Below are 25,724 nucleotides of genomic sequence, written 5' to 3'. Positions count from 1 at the left end.
TTCCCTCAGAATTAAATTAAATTGTATTTTACTTTAGAGAATCTCATGCTTTTTAATATTTGTACACTCCAGCTGCATGTAACTGGGCGTATACGCAATTTTTAAGTGCCTGCTTAAGTATTTTCTTTTAAATAAATTGCTGATTTTGCAAAAAAGCTCACATCCAACTCCTCAAAATTTGTCTACCTCTATACTTCAGGTTTTTTATTTCTTTTTAGAACAAAATTGACCATAAATTAACCCAATAAGTTGAATAAAAAGTCTATAATAGCTATAGTCATAAAGGAAATGGAAGTCAAAACAATAATTTCAATAAAAGTTATATTATAAATCTTAAACTATTTTTTATGATATAAATATTTTGTACCCATTATTTCAATCAACATTCAATGGGTTAAACTGCAAAGGGTTAGAAGTGGTCGAGACAACTTCAATTTGGTCTGCACTCTGCACAGATATGCATCCTTGGGATTTATTAACTGTTGAATTGGAAAAATGCAGACTCTCGATGGAGACTGAGAAATGGGTCAGAGGGGAAGGAATTGGCCATGCACCATTAGACAGAAGCCAGGCCACCCAGAGCAAACAAATCCAGAGCAGGGGCTGCTGTACTTTGAATGCAAGTTACATACAGGAAGGAAAAAGGATTGGACGAAGGAGTAAGCCAGGCTGAAAGCTGACTAAGCACCAAAGGGAAATTGAACAGCCAAGTACCCGACAAAATACGAAACTAAAGAAGCCTCCTCATGCATTTCGTGAACTTTTTATTACAATTTAAACTATTTCAAGTCTGCAAAATAACATTTTTTTGTTTTTACCCATAGACACCTAAACTTCTTTCTGAAGGATATAGCTCATCTCAGGATCATTTAACAGCAGCCGCCGCAGCAGGAACCGCAGCATGGAAAGCAGCAGCAAGGATAGCAGCAGGGAGAGCAGCAAGGCGAACAGCAGGGTGAGCAGCATGGAGAGCAGCAAGGGCCGCAGCAAGGTGAACAGCAAGGACTGCAGCAAGGTGAACAGCAAGGGGAGCAGCAGGGAGAGCAGCAAGGACCGCAGCAAGGACTGCAGCACGGTGAGCACATCCTGGATGACTTGTAATTCTCCACAGAATCAGGCGACAATTAGGTAAAAATTTAAGACTTTTTTTACACACGAAAAACAATTTTTTTTATTATTTTGACATATTTTTTTTTTTTTTTTTTTTGAGTTTTTTGTTGGAATAAAGGAAGCAGACTGACTTGAATTTAGATTATTATGTTTAAATATGACATTTATGACCCATGCCTACTATGGTTCTAAAATTTTTCCCATTTTATAGGAATCTTACAGGTCAAGTCGCCATCAAGTCCTAAGTATTTTTTTTCACTTATTTATGAAAAACGTGAAAACGTATTTTCATCAATTACAGGAAGAAACTTTGGCGGGCACAAAGATCGCTCAACAAAAACCACATGGGCACCTTAGAACCTAATATCCCATCACCAAATACCCAATCTCAAAACCCAAAAATAAGTTATTCTTTACATTTTCAAAATTGCTTTATTTAGACGTACTGTAAAATTAACTCCAGTGTATGGATATTATTATATGGTATATAACGCAATGATATATGATTGTAAAACCCTCATAAAGATTTTTGCTTCTCAATAAAAGACGTTCATTTAAACGAACATTTTCTGTCCCGTTTGGGAGGAATTTGTTATGGGCATAGCCTGTTGAAAACAAAAAGGTATTTAATTTTAGATGCCAGGCAAAGGATAGCTTCAGTCTGGAATAAAACAAGTAAATTATAAATATTTAAAATACGTACCATAAAAAGCGCAACATATTCTAGTAGTGACTTTAAGCAACTCGGTGCTTTACCCTAATTCCAATACCTGGCTAATTCTGGGGAAGAAAAGTGGATTAGCTACCATTTATACAAAAAAAAAAATAGAACACTTACCAATCCTTTGATACATATAACATATAACATATATAAGTTATATAACATATATGTATCAACTGTAAATACTTAGTGTATATTTAGTGTACAAGAAGTATGTATACGTTTATGCAATTAATATTTATTTTTGTAATTGCCTTCACGTCCGAGTGCAAGCAAGCTTTTTCCTATATGGATTTGTCCGTCTATAATTCGAAAAAAGTTATTTAATATTAAATATTAAAATAATATTAAAAATTCGTACGTTTTAGCCATTATTGAAATTAGGATTTACAAAATCAATTTTGAATTTCGTAATATAATTTTATGTTTAGCTCAAATGTTGTTGACCGAACGGGAGCCTGTTTCTGACTGATGATATGTCGGCTCTACATCCAATGCCTCAAATCTAAAAAAGCCAAGGCCTGCTACGATTTCAAATAATGGTACACAATTTTATTTTTCTCCAAGTGGTAAAATTTTTGGGTAAAACAAGTAGGCAGTGATTTCCTTGTAGTGGCACAAAATTTTAGGTGCTGGAGGCCAAATGCTGTAAACCTCATTCACAAATAGAAGTTCAAACTCTTCGGACTGTACTTAATAAAAATCCAAATTTATTCTTTAAATTTTCTTGTAAGTTTTTGGTTGCTTTTCATCAAAATTTTTCAAAGAATTGCTTTTTCTGATTAACCAAATAATTTATTTTTTAAAGGACTAGACAACATGTGCAGCTTTCCTTGCTATCCCTGCGCCGCCCTGTGCCCCTGTGGTGGAAGTGGACCAAGTGGATTCTATGATCCATGCTTTGGAGCTTACAACGGTCCCTTTAACTCCTGGTGTGGAGTAAGTGGTCCCGGCTACTGGGGAGGTCGTTGCTGCTAATTACCCAGGTTCTTGGGCTGCTTTCTTTTATGCCCATTAACTCAAGGGCCAAAAATTGGTCTGAAATAGAACAATATATTTGGAAATCATGTAAGTTTACTTTTGGAACATGTTTTTAACCTCCTATTAATATTTAATACCTATTGTAGCCCTAAACCTGCTGAGATGGAGACGAGAACTTAAAATTATGTTACAGTCGAAGATTTGAATTTTTATAAAATAAATTTGTTTTTATAAAAAGTATTCATTTTCTTGGGAGGAAATACATTGGGAATCAAAGCAGGGAATTTTATTAGAGATTTTTAGACTAAAATAGGAATAAGGGTAAAATAATTTCCATTTTATAAATTGAAATTCATTCATACATTCATGAAGACTGTGGCAAGTATTCTTTGGCATGTATGTTCTTAAAAGTAAAGAAACAAATATAAATTTAAGAATTGAGGGAAAAATTATTTGATTTATTTTAGAATTATATAGGAATTACACTATAGTAATAGAACTATAGAAATTATTCTTTTATAACCAAAGGCATTTCAGACCAATTCCCTCCACTTAAAATAAAGCCAAAGAATAGCAAACCTACAGGTTCTTTCTCTTAAATTTAGAGTAACCCGAGACCAAATTCCCAAAAAGTATAGTCTACTAAACGCAAAAAAAACCAATATGATAAATACAAATTTTATTGTAGAGAGGATGGCGCACTATTTACAATACTCTTGAATTTTGGAATGGGGTCTGTTGAAGAGATGGCACAAACTCATAGGTAGTTTTCCTTATTTTCTTCTGACGGCGTCTAGAACAAGACCAGTTAAACGGCGGCCTTTGAAGATCAGGATACTGCAGCTCAACAGCAGCGTCCGCCCCAAAACCCAGGACCACTGGGACCGCACCATGTATTACACGGACCAAGGAAGGATCCAAAGCAAGGGTCGTAGAACCCACTGGGTCCCAAGCCACCACAGGGACACAGGGCAGCATAGGGACAGCAAGGATAACTGCAGCACATTCTGAACTGGTCTAGTCTAGAATTAAACAATTTATAATTTTTAATTTTTTTTGTTGAATTTTCACATACTTAAATCACTCAACACGAAAATAGGAAAATTTTGTATCGAAAGAAAATTCGACTTGTCCAACAGCCCCGACCGGTATGAATATCGATGTTCAACTGAAAGTATTTTATACTGGCTCCCAGGTAGAGGAAGGGACTACGAATTCAAGGCCTACTAAATCTAGTTGATTTTCATATTTTGTTCATCCTGATTACGAGCCGTGTGTTTGGCTAGATCCTGCATATTGTGCCAGGAACATAACTTCTCATATCACCGGCATCAGACATGGCAACCCATTTAAGCCCTTTTACCTGTTTTACCTTTGTGGTTCCGGTTTTGGTTTCGGTTTCGGTGCTGGTGTTGGTCTGGACTTGTTTTATGTCCTGTGCAAAATTACATGATGCGGTTCATAAACTAGAATGTGTTGATTACATGTTATGTTATCACTTGGTAAGCACATAAAAGCATAAAATGTCTGCTGGTGCCGCGAAAGTGGCGTTGGCATTTTAAAAATATTAAAGTAACTTATATTCTTATTTTTTTGGTAGGCATTGTAAGTATTTCATGGTACCAATCTATTGGAAATGTTAATTGTTTTCTTTAAAAGTACCAAGTCAATAATTAAGTTGGGAAACCTCATGAGACGCAGCGGTTAAGTCGGCGACGAAATTAATGCTTTTGCAAGAGACAACTGAATAAATTAAATAATATTAGCCGCCATTTTGTGTGGTTTTTCGCTGACATTACGTATACGCCACATATGTATGACACAGGGTCCCAACTTCTCAGAATTAAGTGCTAAAATGTGCAAATTAGATTCTGTGGGTTGACGCCAAGACACAACACAGCTCAGACACACACTTTTAATTACTGGCAACATCAACTTTTTGACACCGCGTCATATGAATTAATTAGCAATTGAAAGCCCTTTCAGCCTGAGGTTTTCCCTCCATCGGGAGGTACATATAAGAAATATGAACTGGCGCGAAATTTATACTTTTAGCTCTGGGTGTCACGTTGCGAGTGATAATGGGTGTTGCGTTGCTCGCAAACAAAATTAACTTAGAAGGCGACACATATTTAAAAGCTAGACCACGATAGCTAAGGGGCTTTCTATTAGGAAATAAGGCGTATTCAGAATTCAGGCTTTTTAATGGCTAACGATTTGTCAACAATATGTATTATCAGACTGTTGATTGAAATTTCCTAGTGGCAAAAAGTGAAGATTGATTTGCAAAGGCTCAGTTAAGAAACAACACGAACTGAGAAATGTTGAGCACAATGTGCAGTTGAAGATGAAAATGATTGATTCGCCATAATGCCTGGCACAAGGATAGCCAGACCGCTGACTTTCTATGAGTTTTCTATTTGAGTTTTCGCCAGTTTCCCACAGCTTTTCCAGTTTAAAACTGGAGCAAGCTGCGTTGAAGCGGTCTTGGCTTGGCTAATCATCAATCAATCATATTGCCTGGGGATTTTCTGGGCCATGCATAAAACAAAGGCGAAATGACTCAGTTTTGATCCGCAAAATATTCCAAGAGTTTGTCTTTGGATTTCTGCTTGTATTTCTTTGCTTATTCGGAATTTAATTTCATCTGTCAATCAGCTTGGAAAAAATGACGACTTTAAAATGTAATGATATTAAAATTGCGTATACGCAGTGTGTTTCGATTACAGGTTAAAGAAAAGGTCACAGTGCCGAATATATACAAATCAAGAAATAACTTCTACCTAGACAGGGCAAACACGGTAAGCCAGACTTAAAACTTTCCTAAATTGATTGTAACTGACACTTATTGGGCAGAAGACAAGCCTGACACAATTCTAGGTAGGATTTTATACACTTACCAAGGGTACAATAGGTTAAGGGGCCAAATATTTTAACAGAATCTAATATAGAAATATAATATACGGTTTTAATCGTTCAACTTTATTAGATTCTCAGTATATTTCTTGGAATATCGAAACAATAATAGCACAATAATAAACATTTATAGCCAAGCAAAGAACTTAAATAAAAAATCAATTTAATTCTTGTAAAAAGCTCTTATTTAATTAAAATATTTTCATTATTTGTCGAAGCTATAGTTTTCCATATGAAGAATATAGAATCATATGAAATCATATAAAGACTAATTGAATATGACCAACCAAATTCCGTGGAGAATCCAACCACAGGAATGGAATGCCGGAGGAATGACCCCTGACTGAGTTAAACAGAAAAACTAGTCGATTTGGCAATTTAGATGTACTCTTCGTATTGCGGTTTAGTCTCAGATAGACGTGGAACGTGTCTGGAATTTGACCTTTTTCCGCCGTGTGCCTCTCCGGACTCCGGTCTTCCGCTTTTCCACTTTTCCGTTGATGAAATCAAAGCCAGCGAATGAACAGATAAATTGAGTGCAAGCTCAGGATTGCCAGAGGATTGCTCGTTTGGTCAGAATAAATTGTTTTAAATGTGTATCAGGGAATAGCATAAACTTTATCGGGTATTAACTGAAAAAACAGAAATGTACATGTGGGATGGCATGGTGGAGAGAAGTTCAACCGAGTTACAACTTACTTACTCACTTACTTACGCCTTCTTCGGTGGCCAACCAAGCGGTAGATTTTTAGATTTTTTTTTTCATTGCCGAGTTCTGGAACTCTGCTAAGTGCCGGTACATGCAACCTCATGGCAATTGCAATTGCATACGAGGAAAAAACTAGAAAAAAAAAACACATTCAAGTAGAATTGAAAGCGGAAGGAGATCTGCGTAAACTGTGTTTAAAGTTCGAGCAAAGTTTTAATTTAAATTGAAATGCTAGAGTGCAGTTGAAGCGAAACGGTTGAGGTTGCCTGGCTGCCACCTTGATTGACGCAATGAATGATTGCCGGGAAAGAAGTCCTGGTGCAGGAGTGCCTGGTGCCAAGTTTCAACTAGGATTTATGCTCCTGACAGTGTTTGTCTGTCACCCTGCCAATAAACCAAAGCCAAAGTCTACGACTTTGCAGTGCCCTTCCTTTAAAACTACGACAGCCAAGTAGTTTCCCATTAAAGGCAATGTGCTTTTTTATTACTATAATTCATATTAATAATCTGAATCGAACGTTTATGTTCCAATAACAAATACACACAATTATACAGCGCGTGGGAAACATCCTAATCATAAAAATGTAGAATTTGTTTTAAAATTAATTCCTAGTCCGTTGTTTTTATTTTTTATTATGGTCCGATCACTGAGGTCACTACAACTTTGCTACACACGAGTTTTTGTTTCAGATAAGACAATTGAGGGCTTGTCTTCGCTCTTAAGCCGAGCTCGATCCCTGTAGAACTTAATCAACTCCAAAACCTAGGCCAATCTATAAGCTTTTGGCCGAGGTTAACAATTTTGTCGGTTAGTGATAAGAAAGCTCTTCAAAATAAACTTCCATAGGTGACGCGGGAAATAAAAAATCAGCCTCCAAACAGTCAGGTTTTGTGAGGCCCCAAAGGCACCAAAATGAGATTTGAAAATGTAATAATTCTGATCGTAATTATTGTTGTGTCATCGTCAACATCCTTGGGGACATACCTAAGGACACCACGTGCGGTATGTTGATTTTAATACAGGAATTTAATTAAAGGATTCAATTCAAGTAACGTTTCTTTAGCCACAGCCACATCAACGCATATGTGGAGGAAATTTTACAGCAATTGGCTCCAAGTGCTACTATATTGAGAAGGATAATGCCCAAGAGTGGCTTAGTGCTATCTACCAATGCAGCCGATTGGGCGGCCACCTAGCAAGCATTCAAAGTGAACAGGAGCTCGATGCCATCAGCAAAGAGCTAAAGTCCAAATCGGAATACTTTGTTGAACAAACATATATACGAGGGCGTCATGGTTTAGGGGAAAATCGTCAAATAGAGCCAAGTTTACAAAAAAATACTACCGGCATCTGGAACTATTCCTATATATGCACGGTTATCAACTCTTCTGGTCGAATCGGCTTTGTAATGGGTTATTTAAAAAGGTTATTTGTTTGTGAGAAGGACGAGGAACCAACCCAGGAGCAGAAGCAGAAAATAATAGAATATTATACAAAAATTGGCGAAAAATACTACTACATTGAGAACTTAGAACCGGCACAATGGAATATCGCCTTCCATGTATGCAAAGATTGGGGTGGCCATTTGGCTACTCCGAGAAACGAACTGGAATTGATCAACCTCTCAAAAATTCTTCAGCCCGGGACACAATATTTGATCGACCTTAATGATTATCTAGAAGAAGGTCAATTTATGTCAGTAACTACGGGCTTAAAAAATAATTACGTTTCCTGGGCAGCTGGCGAACCAAATATGGAATTTGGAGTGGGAAATGTTGTCATTGAAAAAACTGAATTGGGTACTTATATGCGACATGTTCCCCACAGAGACAAGTATTTATATATTTGTGAAACATCTATTTAGATTGATAAAAATTTTGTAAATTTCCATTAATAAAAATTGCTTTAATTGTTTTAAATGCAAATACAATGTGTTTTTGATTTTAGCCCAATGCGAAATAATTGGAGAACTCGTGGCCTATAGTAGTCTGTTGGGTTATTCTTTTATTAATGATTCTCAGTGTTCTTCCAGACAATCTCTGATAAGAGATATGACTTTTCTGGACTTACAACAGGCCCTTGATCCGTTGTTAATTTATATTAATTTAAACCAACATTTCTACAACAACCTCAATCATTCGCAGACACTCGCTGATTGCAGATCGAATGCTTTGGACCATCGCAGAAAAACAGCGTTGAGGCCAAACGAAGAAGGCTTAAACCGGACGTGATTTATTGGTAAGACACACACGAAGACAGACTTGTCCGCATGAATGGCATTCTACTGGGAGTGGAGGGCCTGAAGCAACTCTTTTGTAAGACGAAGCCTCTGGCCAAAGAGCTCATAATTGCTATTGGCCCAGTTGAACTTTGGCTTTAGGAAGATTTTCATAGGAGATGGTTGGTTTTGTTTATTGAAATTACCAATAATGAGTGGTTTGGCAGAGACTTTACCTAAATAACAATCTATTAGACACAATGCTTGTTCACTAACAGAGATACTCAATAAATTAAATTAAATAAAAATGTAAGGTAGCTGCAAGTTTAAAAAAATGAAAAATAATTTACAACACGCACTTTGCATGGTCCTCCAAAGTGCTCTTTGAACTTCCCTCTTCGACTTTCCATCTTGACTGTTTTTCATTAAATATTTACTTTCATGTTTATTTATTTGGTGGTCATTTTTTCATTTCTCCGGCTTCAGCTGAGTTTTGGTTTTCCCTTTTTTTCGGCCTGTGTTCCCTCTATGGTCATACATACTTAATGTGGATTTAAAATGCGTGCTCATGCAATTTCTCACACAAATCCTTTTATTGCACATTTGGCTTATACCAGGGTTTACGTACCAATTTCGTTCCGCTCCTTCCCTTCACCCACCCACCCCGGTCACGCCCACCATTTCGGGCCAATCTGATCCGATGTGGCTGCGTTTTTATTTGGCCAGCCATAGCTTGAGGGCCAACAGCCGCCTACTTTATTGGTCCCATAACAAACAAACAAACAAAAAAAGATTACAGCCGACAGGAGTGGCAGGACTAACAGGGCTAAGAAATGACCATGGAAAGCCATGACCTCTTGCCGTGTTTCCCTAGATGTGTGGCGATACGAATCTTTATGTCTACGTGGTTATAAAAATATGATGAGAATTTTATTTATATAATATTCCAATTTTTTTGCTGTTTTTTTTTTCTTTTGGGATTGTTGCGTTGTTGTTTGTCGGTTGGACAGTTGATTGTTGTTTTTATTGGCCAAAATATGGTAACAATAAATTGACAAATTAATGCAAAACTGGTTGACACTTTTGTGGCAAGCTTGGCATTCCAAAAAATTTAATTTTCAATCGCATCTTAAGATATTTTTATCAGTTTGTTTAAAGAACATTGTATGACATTTAAAGTTGTCTTCTTAAAAAAACACAAAATATACACGAATTGTTATTCAAACAAATTGAAACTATAAAGAAATAAAAATAAAATAAATAAATGTTAGGAAAAGAAAAAGCAAATTGTCGACACAGTTCATGAAAATTTCAAAGCCACGATAGACAGCTTTTTCAACTCCCTTGAAGATGCAGCCCGCGTTGAAGTTGCAACGAAATCTGCAGCATGTGAGAAGTTGCAAGTTAGTTGCCGCAGTAGGAAAGTAGAGGGAAGATGCGATTTTTTTAAGATAGAAAGAGTTGCAGTGCGGCGGAAGAGCTCTTCAAGTATTCAAAAGTCATTCCATTACGAAAATGACTTGAAGTTGCTTACAAACTGAGTGAAACAAGAGGAAAGCAAAGAGCATTGAATTCTTGTCTTTATTTTATTATTTTGCGCATTCTCAGATGGGTTCCTGCCCTCCTTTTGGTGTAAAAATTCAATGACATTTCCTTCCATTTTTTAGCGAGTTTGTAGAGTTGTTGCACCAATGCTCTGTGGAGCTACGATTTCAATATAGTATGTTTGGCTGCCTTTTGGCCCTCTTTTGTATTTTGGCAGCCTGACAGTCTGGCTGCCATTGAGTTCGCACTGACAGCTCAGATATCTGGTAGCCAAAGGAGCTATATATGCGAATGTATATGCATCGGCAGCATCAAGAGGCGCCACTTGGACGCCGGGCCCAGTCTCGGGGGGACTTGCATCTGAAAGCGGGCCAAAAAGATTTTTTATCTGAAAGCTTGATTAGATGCATTTTAAAGCTGAAAAGTATTTTAGCATATTGCATAGTTTCCTTTGATGTTTTTCTTAAAATTTCAAATATTTTATCTTAAATTCCTCGTATGTTTAAATATTTTTTTAATACTCAACTAAATGGTAAAAATAGTGAATAAATATAATAATTTCTACCATGCCACTCATTTTAGCAGAAAGCCCTTTGAATTTCCAAGCATTTAAGTAACGACACCTGTTCTGAAATCCTTAAGCCTTTTCAAAGGCTTGACTCTGCAAGTGGATTTCTCTATCCTTTCCCGCTTTAAGGACACTCAACTTTAGTTGGCAAAGAACAACAAGTTGTTCGTCCTAAAAGTGCGGTAATTGATGTCAAAATGTCAATTACCCAAAATGTGCTTAAAACACTTGCAACGCCGGAAAAGCCGATGAAAGGGCTCTCCAGGATGCGGAGAAGTTCATGACAGGATCTGAGGACAATACAAAATCGATATCCTAAAGTGTTTAATTGGCTTTGTGCGACCTCACACATAAACATACACCGGACTCACCATCCACAAAAATTTTCAAACTTTGATTTGCATAGCCATGGTATAGGAAAATGGGGACAAAAGCCTAGATTGCAGCTGCCTGAGGAGAGTGAAGGGAAAAAAGGATATAAAAAGGAGCAACGGCGAGGCCAGAGAAGAGTTTCCTTAGAATTTTCTGCAATGGTCTTTCAATTTCATTTCGCTGAATTCATTAGATGTAATTACGAAATCACAAAAGGATGCAGAATGGAGCTCCTGGTTACACTCAAATCCTCCATTTACCCTCCTCATTCAATTTCATTCATTCATCCCTGGCCATAGCTTTGGCCATAGAAATTGGAATATTTAATTGATTAGGAAATGAGTTGGGCCCAGATTGAAGACGCTTGACGCATTCCCAATGGATCGACCAAGCCACTCTTGTGGTTTTGCCTTTAAAATGTTTTTCATTTCATTCATGGTGCACCCACTAATTATGGATTTAAATATGTTTTCATATTCTGCTCTTGTTATGATTGAAAGGTAAGATACTAAGCCCTAGGGTAGTATAATAAGAATTGTAATGCACTTTCTCTAATAAAACCAAACCAATCTTGCCAATTAAATCCCAGAGACAATAAAAACTACCAGAAAAGTGTCTTACCATCTTGGGGCTTCAAATATTTATAAGCTTTGTTGACTTTTGTGTCTTTGGGGTCTCAGAAACTTTAGATCGCCCCCGGCAAAGGTTACGCCCATTAATATCTGGGATTAGTCAAACCCTCATTTATATGGAGAGCTGTCTGCACTGCACTGGGAAAATGCCCCATCAGGCCGCAGCTAATCTTTTCCCTGTGGCAGTCATGGAAAATGGGGGCGAACAGGGTTTATTTTTCTTCCCGCCCGCAATGGAAAAGTCGATGTTCACATATTTATGATCACTCAATTACTGTGGGCGTTGTGGAAACAAAAGGAGGGGACTCTTTCATTTCGCTTATGGGCCTCGTATTATTTATGCCAGTTTTTTTTTTGTTTTGGTTTTTGGGTTTCTTAGCCCAGTTCCCCATCCAATGACAGTAGTGACCCTCCTACTTTGTGTTTTTGCATTAGGCCATGCCCCGTGCCGGGCATTATTGTCAATAATTTATGTGGGAAATGTGCGGCAATGTTCTCGTAAATAGTTAAAAATTATATTTGATTAGAGTCGTCATTGGTAGTAAAGCACGAAACATGTTCCCAAAACAAACATTTTTTTTTGTTGTCTCCGAAAGTGAGATTTATTTTCTAGATTGGGCAAATGTTTGGCCACGAATTGAGACACATTGAGACAAATTGTTTAATAGGGGAAATGGAGCAGTGATATAATGTTACATTCTGAGAGGAAACATCATGGAACCAGACACGTCTGGGTAAAAAAAATAATTCTACAATAAACTATTTTTGTATTTTTTACTTTAAAAGAAAGATAACCTATTTTGATAAATTTTTTGATAAAATAGTACTTAAATCTATAAAACAGACCTTTATAGGTAAGAATTACTAAATTATTATTAGAGTTGAATTTTATTTTTCACTTTCGAATTCAAGTTAGAACCAATCCGGCTTTTTTTAGAATAACATGACTTTTTATCCATCCCTCAATTAATTATCAAAAAAAAACCCATAAATACAAAAACAATGAATGTGGTTTTGACCTTTAGACCTTGCCCACAGAAAAAAGATTTTGTTTTCTTTATTTTAATTACCTCACACAAGAGCATCTTGGTAAGACATATTCGTAAAATAATTTCCATTTAACATGAACTTTTAAGTCTGTGGATGATGCCTAATGCAGTTCTCTTGTAGCTGCCTGCATATAAACCGATTTTAGATACTTCCCTCTGCCTATTGAGAAGTGACAGGACAGGCGGGAAAACTACAAAAATCTCCGGCTCTGGGCAATTAGTCAAATTTCAAGCTATATATTTTCGATTCATTTAATATGCAGACCAACGAAAAAATAATTCTGAAACACATTTTATTCTATTTTCCTTGGAACTTGGCTTGGACAGCTCCAAACCGGTTACCCCAACCAAATGAACCCTACAGTTGGCCTTTTTCTTTGACCAACTCGTGCATGCATATCTAAATTTTAATTGTCTGGGCAAACAATTCTCGATTAAAAATGGGATAATTGCTTACAAATTGGGAAGAGCGTTTTCACTCTTTCAGACGAAGTTTTTTTCTTTTGAGGTGATAAGGAAATAGATGGGTCTGCCGCCCATCCAACGCTGGGGGTCCTAGGGTTAGAAACCGAAACGTGTTGACTTGAAAGAGTGTTTGGGCTTGACTAGGCATTATCCATATTCTTGTGGTCAGGTAGAAAATTGGTAATTGGTCGTTGGTCAGCATTGCTCGATTGGGCAGGCTTTCTTATAAATATTCTAATGAAGAGGTATTTAATGATTTCTGGCTACTCATCATGTAAACGGGGGTGTTTCTTAGCCATCTTTGATTGTTTACAGACTGGGTATAATTATTATGAATGGTGGTTTCGACCCAAGGTTTTGGAATAGCACTTTAAACAACTTCCAGCTTTTACTGATTCTGGTATGTATCGCTCGCTTAATCATTGTTCCACTTATAGCAGCGCATCCTGATTATATGTGGCAATAACAAACATTTAGCAGAGCCTGGTAGACGGGCCAAGTGTGCATTCGATCGAAAAGTTTTCATTATGTTTCAAAGGACTTACATGCCGACTATGGTCCCGAATCCGGGGTCCATGAAACAGAAGCTATCGACGCTTCAGTTCATTCATTTACAAACTGTACGGATGCATACGGACATGTGTCTGTATGTATCCACGACTGACCTCTCCTGGGTCCGGAATTCGGATGCATCTGATTGTGGGTGGAATACAATTCAGTCAACTATTTAGCACTTGCACAGTGGGCAGATTGTCCAGCGCAGGGAGCCATGAAATTGAATTTCAGAGATCCCGGCCGAGAACTGAAACTATCAAGCGTGAATAAAAAGTTGCGCTGAAATTATTTAAACATAAAAATCGAAATCTGGCTCTTTAAGCTTGTTTAAGCAGAAAATAAATTATATTATATTACATATTACATTTTAAGCAAAATTTTTAACTAATTCTCTATGGGTAATATTCTCTAAAGAGCTTGAATCTTAAAATTCAATTCATAAAATCATAATTAATTAAAAAATATATAATCATGGACTTCGAAACATCAGCAGTTTCCGCATTCAACACCACCACATATAAAACATCGTCCCCTTGGAACCGATTAAAATTGACGTAGGGGAAAATTAGAACTGACAATCTTTGAGATTCTAGTAAGGTCAAAAATATTTCGGTTGTTTGTTTTTTGATAAGGCATCTGTGGAATCAACACGAGCTTCCATAGGTTACGCGGGATGTAAAAAATATGCCGCCATTCAGTTAAGCTTTGTGAGGAATTTTAATAATTATTGTTGCTGCATTGACAACATCCGTGGGGACTTATGCAGTATGTGAATGTAACTATTGAAATAAAATTTTAGAATTTATTTATAGTAACGTTTCTTTAGACCCAGCCACGCATATGTGGAGGGAAATTTAAAGCCATTGGCTCCAAGTGCTACTATATTGAACACGATAAGGCCCAGTACTGGATTAGTGCTCTGTACCAATGCAGTCGATTGGGCGGCCACCTAGCAAGTATTCAAAGTCAGCAGGAGCTCGATGACATCAGCAAAGAACTAATGCACAACTCGCAATACTTTATTGACCTAAACGATCTAAACCTTGAACAGGATAATTTTATATCTGCAACAACAGGCGTGGAGCCAAGTTATAAACACAAAAATCTAGAAGATGAAAACGGTTGGTTGGGGCGCAAAAGATGCGCTGTCATCAACCCTTTGGCTCAAATGACTAATGCATTATGTTACTCCAATAAGTTATTTGTTTGCGAGAAGCACGAGGAAGCCACCCAGGAGAAGAAGCAAAAGATAGAAAAAAATTTTAAAAAAATTGACAATAAGTTTTACTACTTTGGACACGAAGAAACGCGAAATTGGTTAAGCGCCCTTCACAAATGCCAAGAATTGGGTGGCCATTTGGCTACTACGAGGGACATAGATGAATTTGTCCGTTTATCAATAGAACTTCACCCGGACTCACGATATTTTATTGACCTTAATGATGAGCTAGAGCAAGGTCAATTTCTGTCTATGACTTCTGGCTCAAGGGATAATTTCTTCAAACAACGAATATGGCCGGGATGCTGTTATCATAAGAAACTCGGAATTTGGTACGCATATGGAACATACTCCCTCATATGAAGAACATCATTTTATTTGTGAAGCATCCATTTAAATAGCTCACATTCTTTCAATTTCCATTAATAAACATTTTTTAAATGTAATATTTTAATTCTTCGTTTTCCTCTTTCACTTCAAAGAAAAATAGAGAACTGGGGCCATAACTGGGGGTGAGATATATTAAGCTGTAGTGACAAAGAAAAGGACAAAGGATCCACCAGAAAATTTGAAGAAAAAACTAAAAAATATTTTGTTCTTAGATTTTGATGCAGAATGGTGGAGAATCGATCCACAAATCGTTTATGGTATTCCGTTCAAGAATCGGATGGAAATTGACAAAGATATAGCCATCCCTGGGGGCCATATTGGACACCCATGCATTCTTCATCATTTCGAAGGGGGTCCACCAGAAAATTTGAAGAAAAAACTAAAAAATATTTTGTTCTTAGATTTTGATGCAGAATGGTGGAGAATCGATCCACAAATCGATTAAGGTATTCTGTTCAAGAATCGGTTGGAAATTGGAAAAGATATAGCCATCCCTGGGGGCCATATTGGGCATCCATGCATTCTTCATCATTTTCAAGGAGATCCACCAGAAAATTTGAAGAAAAATCTAAAAAATATTTTGTTCTTAGATTTTGATGCAGAATGGTGGAGAATCGATCCACAAATCGTTTAAGGTATTCCGTTCAAGAATCGGGTGGAAATTGGAAAAGATATAGCCATCCCTGGGGGCCATATTGGGCATCCATGCATTCTTCATCATTTTCAAGGAGATCCACCAGAAAATTTGAAGAAAAATCTAAAAAATATTTTGTTCTTAGATTTTGATGCAGAATGGTGGAGAATCGATCCACAAATCGTTTAAGGTATTCCGTTCAAGAATCGGGTGGAAATTGGAAAAGATATAGCCATCCCTGGGGGCCATATTGGGCATCCATGCATTCTTCATCATTTTCAAGGGGATCCACCAGAAAATTTGAAGAAAAATCTAAAAAATATTTTGTTCTTAGATTGTGATGCAGAATGGTGGAGAATCGATCCACAAATCGTTTAAGGTATTCCGTTCAAGAATCGGGTGGAAATTGGAAAAGATATAGCCATCCCTGGGGGCCATATTGGGCATCCATGCATTCTTCATCATTTTCAAGGGGATCCACCAGAAAATTTGAAGAAAAATCTAAAAAATATTTTGTTCTTAGATTGTGATGCAGAATGGTGGAGAATCGATCCACAAATCGTTTAAGGTATTCCGTTCAAGAATCGGATGGAAATTGGAAAAGATATAGCCATCCCTGGGGGCCATATTGGGCATCCATGCATTCTTCATCATTTCGAAGGGGGTCCACCAGAAAATTTGAAGAAAAAACTAAAAAATATTTTGTTCCTAGATTTTGATGCAGATTGATGGAGAATCGATACAAAAATCGTTTAAAGTATTCCGCTTAAGAATCGGATGGAAATTGACAAAGATGTGGCCATCGCTGAGAGCCGTATTGTCCTTCCATGCATTTTTCGCAATCTTGGAGGGATAAACCCCAGAAAATTTCACAAAAAATTTAAAAATTTATTTTTTTAGATTTTAATTCAGAATGATGAAGATTCTATCTACAAATCGTTTGAGGTATTCCGCTTAAGAATCGGTCAAAATTGGTCAAGTAATTTAATTTAATAAAAAAAAAATGATTTATTTAAATTCCTTATGGAATGGACTTCATAAGCCATTTATTGGATAAATATGACTTTTTATCTTTAATGAGATTAACATGAAAACAAAAATCGTAAAAATGTTAAAATGGATTTGAATGTCTTGAGAAGTGAAAGCGTTGACAAATATATTTTTATCGCTCACTCGACCCCCAGCATTGCAGCTTCCGTGGTATCTTAACCAAAATGTTAAGCGCATTAAAATATCAAAAAAAAACACACACACTCTTTTGGTTCCAACAAAGTATCTTTGTCAGTTAAGAGGTTCCCGTAAGATTCTTAAATAGTTTTCTTTTAATGTGTCTGTTTCAATGAATCTCACCACACTTGGCAACATGGGGAACCAGTTTCACTCAAACTTGAAGGGGAAATGAAACTGTGGTGAATTTGGTGAATTTTTCTCACCAACTAAAACAATATTGAGACTCAATGTTGCGAGATACATGTTTCATAGGCTTAGATTTATAATTTTTTTAAATGGAAGGAGTTTTCTTTCAATGTGTCTGTTTCAATGAATCTCACCACACCTCGCAACATGGCGAACCAATTTCACTCAAACTTGAAGGGGAAATGAAACTGTGGTGAATTCTCGGCAACTAAAATCTATATTTAGACTCAATGTTGCGAGATACATGTTCCATAGACTGTGCAACATCGACAATTTAGAATTTTTATTAAAAAATTGGAAATATTATTTTTTATATCTTAAAACACAGATAACTTGAGTCTATAAATATCAAGCACTATATTATTTATTGAATTATAGTAATTATTGTGAATAGCCATCAATCAAGACATCTGAAAATTAATTGGGTTAAAACTCCTCTGTTGATTTGAGATTTCTCGGCTTGATTGTGGTCAGAGGCTTGATTGTAACAACAAGGAACCCTTGGCCCAAAGAAACATCATAATTAACTTGGTTCAGTGCCCGGTAGTCATCACGTAACTTGACCAGGACATCGAGGGACAATACCTCTTTTGCATTCCCGAGTGCAAACAGAGTGTTTGCCGTCGTATTTAAACAATAGCCGTTCCCTGTCAAGACCAGTATCCTTAACTTCTTCATGCCCCATCCGCAGGCAATATCCTTGGATTGCTTTTGCCTATCCAGGCGTACATTGCATTACAATATACATATGTATGTATAAAGGACATGGACAAGTTAGCTGTGAATGTTTTCAAGAGCAAAATGTATAACCACAAGCCAAGACACGGACATTCAGGGAAATCCTGTAATCAGATGGTGGACGGAGGCGGGAGAAAGGACCTCCAGCCAGTCAGGCATTTAAATGGTCCTCCTGCTGCTGCTGCTGTTGCATTAATTAAAGATGCGTGCCATTGTCGGTTGGTTAGTTCCCTTCAGATTGGATCCTTCAGTTCATTGTGTTTTGAATTAATGTCAAAATTAGGCAGAAAGGGCATTCTGCCCTTTGGCACCTGATTAGCACAAAAGCATGTACTGCTTCCTTTAATTACTCCATTCTGCCAGTATAGTTACAATCAATTTATATTTATTTATTAATTTATTTATTAAAAATATATACGCAAAAAATAGTTACATTCTAAAAAACATACAACTAAGTTCTATTAAGGAATATGGGGATAGGTACATAAAAACACATTTTTGTTGGTTGTTGTCGATATCAGGATCGCAAGGATTAAGTTCTCGCGAGTGATCATTTAACAAGCACAAAATTTTCAAAAATTCAACTAAGCTTTTAATATTTTTGCGTATAGAAGGAGTAACGAATTGCCTAGACCCGTGAGAGTAGAATGCAAAATAATACTTAGACGCGAAAGTAATTTTTAGAATTGGAAAACTAAACAAATTCGAATATTGAATAAATTCGAAATATGGATGTGGGAGAATAGTTAAATAGATTTAGATTTAGAATGAGCCTGCGCAGATTATAGTAATTTTGGTGCTGCTGGGTGCTACCTGTTTAATACTTTCGATCAAAGACGTTGGGAAGTTCATGATCCCCCAACAGGAGCAACAATTGAAGCAAGGTATAGTTGATCTCATCTTTTTATCTGTCATCTGTCTCACGCAATAATCACAGCTAAAGTCAGTTTCCTCACTTTTCGTTTCAGCTTTTTTTTTTGTTTTTTTTGTTTTCAATTCTATGTACTAATTGTTCTATACAAAAATAAGTTAGTCTTTCTGAATGGTTCTGATCTCTTTCCCATTTCCCGCGCGGTATATTGAAGTAGTGTGATGACTCTAGACCAACTAGAAAAAAAACTACATTACTACTCGGCGACTAACTCCAAGACGAGGACAATGATGGGCGGGGAGCACAAGGACTTTAATGTTTAAGGCCACTTAAGTACGGTTATGATTCGATTTAAGTAATGACTTATGGTGTTTGATCCTCGATTCATTTTCGCCCATTTTCTCAATTTCATTTTGATAGATAGTCGGACTTGAGCTGTTGATATTCCACAATTCGAGCGATGCCATATTCCTGAAATAAAAACAAGTTAATTTTTTAATTTAAAGAAAAGTTAGGTAGGATACTCACCCAGTAACCGAACTCAATTGCCGAAGTCAAGTTAATAATCGACCAGAGACTCCAGTATAGATGCGACAGCAAAGTAAAAAACCGAATCTCCTCATCCACCTTCTCCAGCTCCTTGACCGTGGGACTGTAGTTCTCATCGTCGTGATACGACTTTAGATATTGGACTATAAAATCCCTGCGCTGCTGGCCAGTGGCATAGTTGCTCTTGTTGTGATAGAAGTACGGGTATTGAGGATTGGTGTAGTCGAAGGTCCACTCGATAAAGTGATTCGCCAGATCGTAGCCCCGATAGTTGTAGGCACAGTACTCAAAGTCAATGATAATGAGATCCGGCTCAGTATCTATGGTGAAGCTAGAGTCCAGTGCCGAATCATCCGTAGTGTCCAACTCCGGGCATGGGGGCGACGAAACGCTGTGCAACTTGCTACTGCTATATAATCGGTAGAGTTTTTGCAAAAAAAAAAGCATAACATTAGCATTTCGATGTACATCGTATATGGGGAATGTCATGGATAACCTGTATTTTGTTTTGCATTTGGCCAACATTTAATTGTATTTGACCAGCGCACAACAATTTTATACTCAAGCCACGACCGCAGCAAATTGGGGCCATCTAAAATTGTAGGGGGTAGTTTTATATATGGGTCTGGCGAGCAGAGACTTAAAAATAATATAGGGGGAGGCCAATGGCAAGTAGTTACTGGTTAGGAGGCCACAACAAAATAACGGGTTAGGCGGCTGATCAAGGAGCTATATACTTACTTTCTCTCCGGCTCGGAGATGTTGCTGTTGCTATTTCCATCCAGACTATCTCCCAGGGTCTCATCAAAGTTGGATCTACAAAATACAATATTTTAATTTATTTTATTTTAACACCTTTAGTTTGAAGAGCCCACCTCAAGCTACTTATTGACACTCTGGGCGTGCGCTCCTGCTGTGTCTGGCGCATCAATATATTGCCCTCCTGCAGGTCATTGTGGCAGAAGACCACCGGATAATCGCCGGCTTCAATAACCGATTTCAGCCAGGCGATCTCCTCCTCATAGTTTATGGTGCGAAGCAATTCCATTTGTTTCTTCAAGACCGGTGAGTTCTTGGCTTTTGATAGGCACTTGCCCTTCATGGTGCTCTCGAAGCTGGTGACCCAGCGGTTCATGCAGGTCCAAATCCAGTCAGGCTCCTTCGACATGGGTATGCTCAAGCTGTGGATATCGCCCAGTTTCTCGGCCACCTTCATGGATATCCGTTGCTCACCCAACTCCGCGGTAGCCAATGAACGCGCCTATTTGCAAATATATTCAAATATTAAAATTCTTTATTAAGAAATCCAAAGACTTACTGGTAGAAACTGTTCAATGCGTCCACCCGGAAAGATTCCGTATAATTTAGGCCCAAAGTTGCGCTCACTGAGCAGGGCAAACACCACCGATTCGGTGATCATGTTCTCCATCATTTGATCGCCGTGGGTCTGTCCATAGATGCGCAGCAGGACCTGAAGGATCAATAAGGATTAATAAGCGAAATGCCAGTGCTTTTGGATGACCTACCTCACGGGGTTCCTGTTTGGGGGGCTGCATTCGTTTCAAATAGGTCGAGGCGACGCTATCGCTATCGAATCTCTGACGTTTCGGTGCCTGCTTGTCGCTCGTGGCCGCGTCGTCATCATCATCGGTGTGAGCCAATTTGGTGCTCCCAGCCATCACGCCCACTGACTTGGTCTCAACCTCATCATCGTCGCGTGCATAAACCGGGCTGTTTCCCGACTCGCTAGTGGATATGACGTCTTTGCCGTTGACACTTCCCTCGATTTGTTGCTGTTTCTGTAGCAGCAACTGCTCCACCTCCTCCTCTTCATATTCGATGAATGCGGGCAAACTTACGTAATATAAAAAGTTTGACAATCCCCCACTAAAAAATAGTATTTATTTATTTATTAATTGGATAAAAATTATATAGAATATGTGTTTAATTACCTGACCCGTTTCACAATCAAATCTTCAGGAGCCACCGTTTTCCAGCGTCCATTTAAATGGTCCCGGCAGATGCGTGCCGCCGCGTAACGAATTTCCTCGAGGGTGGCCTGTTAATGGAGAGAAAAAAGAGGGTAGATGAGTGGGTGGTTGAGTGGGTGGTTGAGTGGGTGGTTGAATGGGCTGTTCAGTGGGTAGTTGGCTAAGAGAAAAGAACCGACAGAGAGAATATATACAGAGTTTATAGAGAGAAACAGCGATAAAGATTGCGTGCTATGGCTGGGTTCTAGGCGAATCGACAAAACAATTGGCCCTGGGACTTAGCGGCAACTAAAAATAACAAAAACATTGCAGGTTGAAAAATGCAAATGCAATTAGAGGTGTAGACGGCAAAACAAAAACATATTGATTGAATTCTTTGAGGATATAATAGCAAGACTAAATATTCCAGCAAAATACTATAGTATAGTTTAAAAAAATAGGCTTACATTGCGATTAAAATGCTGCCAGATACTATCATAGTTACAACGTTTACTTAAACAACAATTCCGATCTATTTGCTGCTGCTGACGGTGGCGTTTCAGGGCGTTGTTGTTCCCAAGATTGCGCTGTCTCATACTACGAGTATATATTTATTAAAATGTCCCAATACTATATAATTAAACTACACTTGTATTATATAAATCTAGGTGTCGGAAGGCACTCGACTAAACAAATCTGACGATTCTGTGATTTGATGTTCGCAGGTGGTCGGTCTAAGGCAGACTGACTCATCGCAGCAAGACCCGTTGAGGTCCAAGGGGTAGTCCACTTTCTTTACTCTCTCCGAACCGCTTTCTCTCTCTCTTTCTGCTCTCTTTTGAACAAGAATAACAATAGGGGCGCCACCCCCAAAAGGTCTCAGTCTAGGGTTCTCTAGGTATCCTACCTAAAAAAAGAATTTCTTTCATGAGATTTACAACAGATGTTTCACTTTTAGGTGACGACAGGTAAAAATAGTGGTAATCCGTTGGGAGTTCGGTTGGAAGGTTTCAATTTCACACTTGCCAAGTATAATACGCCTTGTAATTCTTGGCCAACAAGCTTTTATTGGCGGTTAAGAGATAAGATAAGCTATACTTTACTACGCACTTCTTGGTAATCTCCGGCCTATAAATATTAAAACTCAGGTGGGGGTAGACATGGTCAAGTGTATTTAATTGCACCGATTTAATTCGCATTTTTTTGAAAATCTCTTAATGACCTGGCTTATTAAAAGTGGATTCAAATTAAGTTGGATTATTTTCCTCCATTATGTATATTTACTCAGCAAAGCCCATATACTCTTCCATCAAATCTATGGAATTTTCCACGCAAGCATCGCCTACAGAAGAAAATCTTCCATTGGCCACTTACAGCAACTCACGACCACCACACAATCTCTTATCACGTCCGGTCAGTAGTTTTATTTTTAATATTTCTTTGTTATTTACTATTTCATTCCAAATCGTAAGCCAAACAACTAATTTGCAATCCTAATTAATTAATTGTATTTGGGCAACCATTTCAATCGTAAATGTGTCAAATTTCATAGCCACGAGCTCATGGAATAAAAGTCTAAACGATAATTGGCAAGCGCCAAATTACCAACGAAATTGAACAAGGCCCATTGTAAATAAAATATCATGAAAAACAGATTTTGATAGGCTCTTTCGAGGCCTTATCTAAACCATACATAGTTGCGTAGTTATCAGCTAACTATTTCTTATATAAAATCATTCAAATAGTCCGAAACCGAAACGAACTACAATAAATCAAGAGGTTTTAGGAGAATAATAAATTGTAGAAATCTTTAAGATAGTTTCTTAAGAATTTAAATAAATTACCTATATAAAAGACAGATTTTTTTGTCATTTATGATTCCCTAATTTGATTTATTTTTTTATTCATTTTCTTATCAAATATTCATAAAGTGTTTAATGCCATTAGCAACTATATAGGTCATATTTGGATTGATAAACCAAATCACCGAAAAAAACGAATGTTTTTCGATTAGATTTTGCAAACTTTACTCGAGATTTGAAACTCTTACGTCATTTACCGGCTTCCTGGCAACAAAAATAAAAAAATAGCCCAAAAAACATCCCAGTCTTCTCATACATTGTTCTTATTTTGTAGAATAGCACGTGAATAGATGATTTGACGTAAATTTTTATAGTTTTATTAAAAATCTTATCTGATAGTGAGTATTATAGAGTATTACGAAGATAAAGCATTAATCGGCAGCAGGTGTTTCTTAAAAATGATGAGGTGTTTTTTGAAAAATAAAACCTTTAAACCCAAATCATCCGTTCAAGAAACATCCTACCTCGTAATATGACAATTTATTTGAATATATGAAATAAAAGTAAACAAAAAATAAATCGATTTTCCTAGTAATTCGATTATAATCATTTGCCATTATCTGATTTGAGTGCTAATGAGATTAATAACCCATTGGCAGGCATGTGTTTGCATACAGTCTCGTGTAGAGCGAAATTTATTCAGTATCAGGGGCAAGCAAAGTTCAATTTAAGCTTGGGAATTACCAGAACAGTAATTGTAAAAAAACACACAATTTCCGATATTTTCAGAATTATAGCAGTAAGATAAAAAAGAACACTTAAGTGTGTGATTTTTCCAATTTAGTCTTAGTTATTAACTGCGCAATGAGGTAAAAACACGTGAGTTTAAGCAATGACTTGTAAACCGCAACAATGTAGTAGAATCCATCCGGCCACAACTCAGAAAAAAAAATATAAATTAAAAAAAAAAAAAATACTCATTTTGATAACAGAAAATAATGGAGGGCAATAGCGCCAAAATACGAAAAAATGATCCACGAGTTGCGATAAGACGATAAAAGCACTTTTATAAGGAGTTTACGAATCGGCTAGGAATCGCAAAAAAAAAAAAACTGGAATGCGAGACAAATCAAAGATAAGATCCCTTCCATAAAGCAATCAAGAAACCAAACAGACAGTCGTATAAAACAGTCAATGAACCTTGAAGGATTTCGCAAGCCAACAAGGAGATCCCATAAAAACAAAAAATTCTTATTTTTTCTCACTCCCCTTTGCTTTAATTATCAACATTGACGTATATAAAATTTATTCGGAAAATAAAATATCGCAAAAAAGCTCTGAGGCCTTAAAAACTAAAAGTTTTGCGTGCAATTGTGGAAATTGTGTTGGCAAAAAATAACAAAAATAAAAAACCGACTCGAAGTGGGAGAAAACTTTTAAAGTTTGACGCCTTCAACTCACCTTTTGCAGGTTGTTGGACATCGTCTTCCTCTTTGGCTCTTTGTTGGACTGACACAGTAAACAAATACACATACGACAGACACCAGAAATATGGGCAAATAATGGCACACGAGGGCGTAAAGGCACTTGAACGGATTGGCGGATGTTTTTAGTTATTTTTCAGTTTTCTTTTTTTTTTTTTTTTTTTGTCTCGTCTCTTGTACTAAAAGTTAGTTGCAACAACACTATTTTTGTTAATAAGTCTTAACGGTTTCAGCGCGCGAGAACGATTGAGTCTGAAATACACTCGCCGCCTTTGATCAGCTCCAAGTCCAAAAAGCTTTTTTATGGGAGCAACAGAGCCAAAGCGAGAGGATTTCTAGTTTTCTCTGGGGATCGTTTTCGTATTATCAGCTTCGTATATTTTTTTTTACTTTTTTGCAAGTAGCTTGTCGTAGCGTCCAGAAAAATACCAAAGAAAAACCGGCTTTTGTCTTTGAAATAAAATTCAAAAATTTGGAATTTTGTGATGTCCGAAATGATCTGCCAAATAATTTTGAAATTACTAAACTTAACCCTACTCGTACATAAGCTCTGTTTATTAATTAAATTTTGCGCCGCAACAAGAACCTGTTTTTCTGTTTGCACATAGTTCGATTCTGTTTATATTTTTGGACTTTTTCTAGGTCAAAGACGCACAATTGCGTTTCAGAATTAGGTTTCCAAAGCTTTTTTGAAGGTTTTTCCCAGACGTATCCGTGACTTGGTGCACGAACACATTTTAAATAAACCGAAATCGAACCGATGTTTGTAAAAAAAAGTTTTTAAATACTACCAGAACATTAATGTGCCA

At 37.2% G+C, this 25,724-nt stretch overlaps 5 protein-coding genes across 7 annotated transcripts; 3 read left to right on the top strand and 2 right to left on the bottom strand.

Moving 5' to 3' along the window:
- The first annotated feature begins 2,415 nt into the window (after positions 1-2,415).
- Positions 2,416-3,049, top strand: LOC6498293. The gene is made up of 3 exons (XM_001962439.4): positions 2,416-2,560; positions 2,640-2,899; positions 2,959-3,049. Exon 2 carries the CDS (start codon positions 2,651-2,653, stop codon positions 2,807-2,809), a length of 159 nt encoding a protein of 52 aa, XP_001962475.2. The 5' UTR covers positions 2,416-2,560; positions 2,640-2,650; the 3' UTR covers positions 2,810-2,899; positions 2,959-3,049.
- Positions 3,050-3,474: 425 nt separating this feature from the next.
- LOC6502422 (male-specific sperm protein Mst84Dc) lies at positions 3,475-4,038 on the bottom strand. The gene is made up of 2 exons (XM_014906763.3): positions 3,888-4,038; positions 3,475-3,834 (listed from the first exon to the last, which is right to left on the bottom strand). The coding sequence occupies exon 2, from the start codon at positions 3,816-3,818 to the stop codon at positions 3,657-3,659; it is 162 nt and encodes a 53-aa protein (XP_014762249.1). The 5' UTR covers positions 3,819-3,834; positions 3,888-4,038; the 3' UTR covers positions 3,475-3,656.
- Positions 4,039-7,289: 3,251 nt separating this feature from the next.
- LOC26515504 lies at positions 7,290-8,637 on the top strand. The gene is made up of 3 exons (XM_014906954.3): positions 7,290-7,440; positions 7,502-8,271; positions 8,583-8,637. Exons 1-3 carry the CDS (start codon positions 7,351-7,353, stop codon positions 8,635-8,637), a joined length of 915 nt encoding a protein of 304 aa, XP_014762440.1. The 5' UTR covers positions 7,290-7,350.
- A 5,881-nt stretch (positions 8,638-14,518) lies between these two features.
- LOC116654906 (accessory gland protein Acp29AB-like) lies at positions 14,519-18,554 on the top strand. Its single transcript, XM_032451528.1, has 3 exons — positions 14,519-14,617; positions 14,669-14,963; positions 18,523-18,554. Exons 1-3 carry the CDS (start codon positions 14,603-14,605, stop codon positions 18,552-18,554), a joined length of 342 nt encoding a protein of 113 aa, XP_032307419.1. The 5' UTR covers positions 14,519-14,602.
- A 48-nt stretch (positions 18,555-18,602) lies between these two features.
- Positions 18,603-25,194, bottom strand: LOC6497250 (choline/ethanolamine kinase). Of its 3 annotated transcripts, none has more exons than XM_001962441.4 (8): positions 24,893-25,194; positions 21,612-21,718; positions 21,186-21,546; positions 20,978-21,130; positions 20,535-20,920; positions 20,401-20,475; positions 19,639-20,068; positions 18,603-19,581 (listed from the first exon to the last, which is right to left on the bottom strand). In XM_001962441.4, exons 1-8 carry the CDS (start codon positions 24,962-24,964, stop codon positions 19,519-19,521), a joined length of 1,647 nt encoding a protein of 548 aa, XP_001962477.2. In that variant the 5' UTR covers positions 24,965-25,194; the 3' UTR covers positions 18,603-19,518. The 3 variants fall into 3 exon arrangements, 2 of the variants coding, with proteins under 2 accessions (XP_001962477.2, XP_014761583.1); XM_014906097.3 differs by lacking the exon at positions 24,893-25,194 and adding an exon at positions 22,097-22,399; XR_001408633.3 differs by lacking the exons at positions 18,603-19,581; positions 24,893-25,194 and adding exons at positions 20,156-20,251; positions 22,097-22,401 and having other exon boundaries at positions 19,941-20,068.
- Between the last annotated feature and the right edge of the window lie 530 nt (positions 25,195-25,724).

Source organism: Drosophila ananassae, chromosome 3R (genome assembly GCF_017639315.1).
Source record: "Drosophila ananassae strain 14024-0371.13 chromosome 3R, ASM1763931v2, whole genome shotgun sequence".
In the NCBI taxonomy this organism is placed as follows: Eukaryota; Metazoa; Arthropoda; class Insecta; order Diptera; family Drosophilidae; genus Drosophila; species Drosophila ananassae.
Note: the sequence above shows the minus strand (reverse complement) of the source record. Positions and strands in the feature narration are given on the sequence as shown.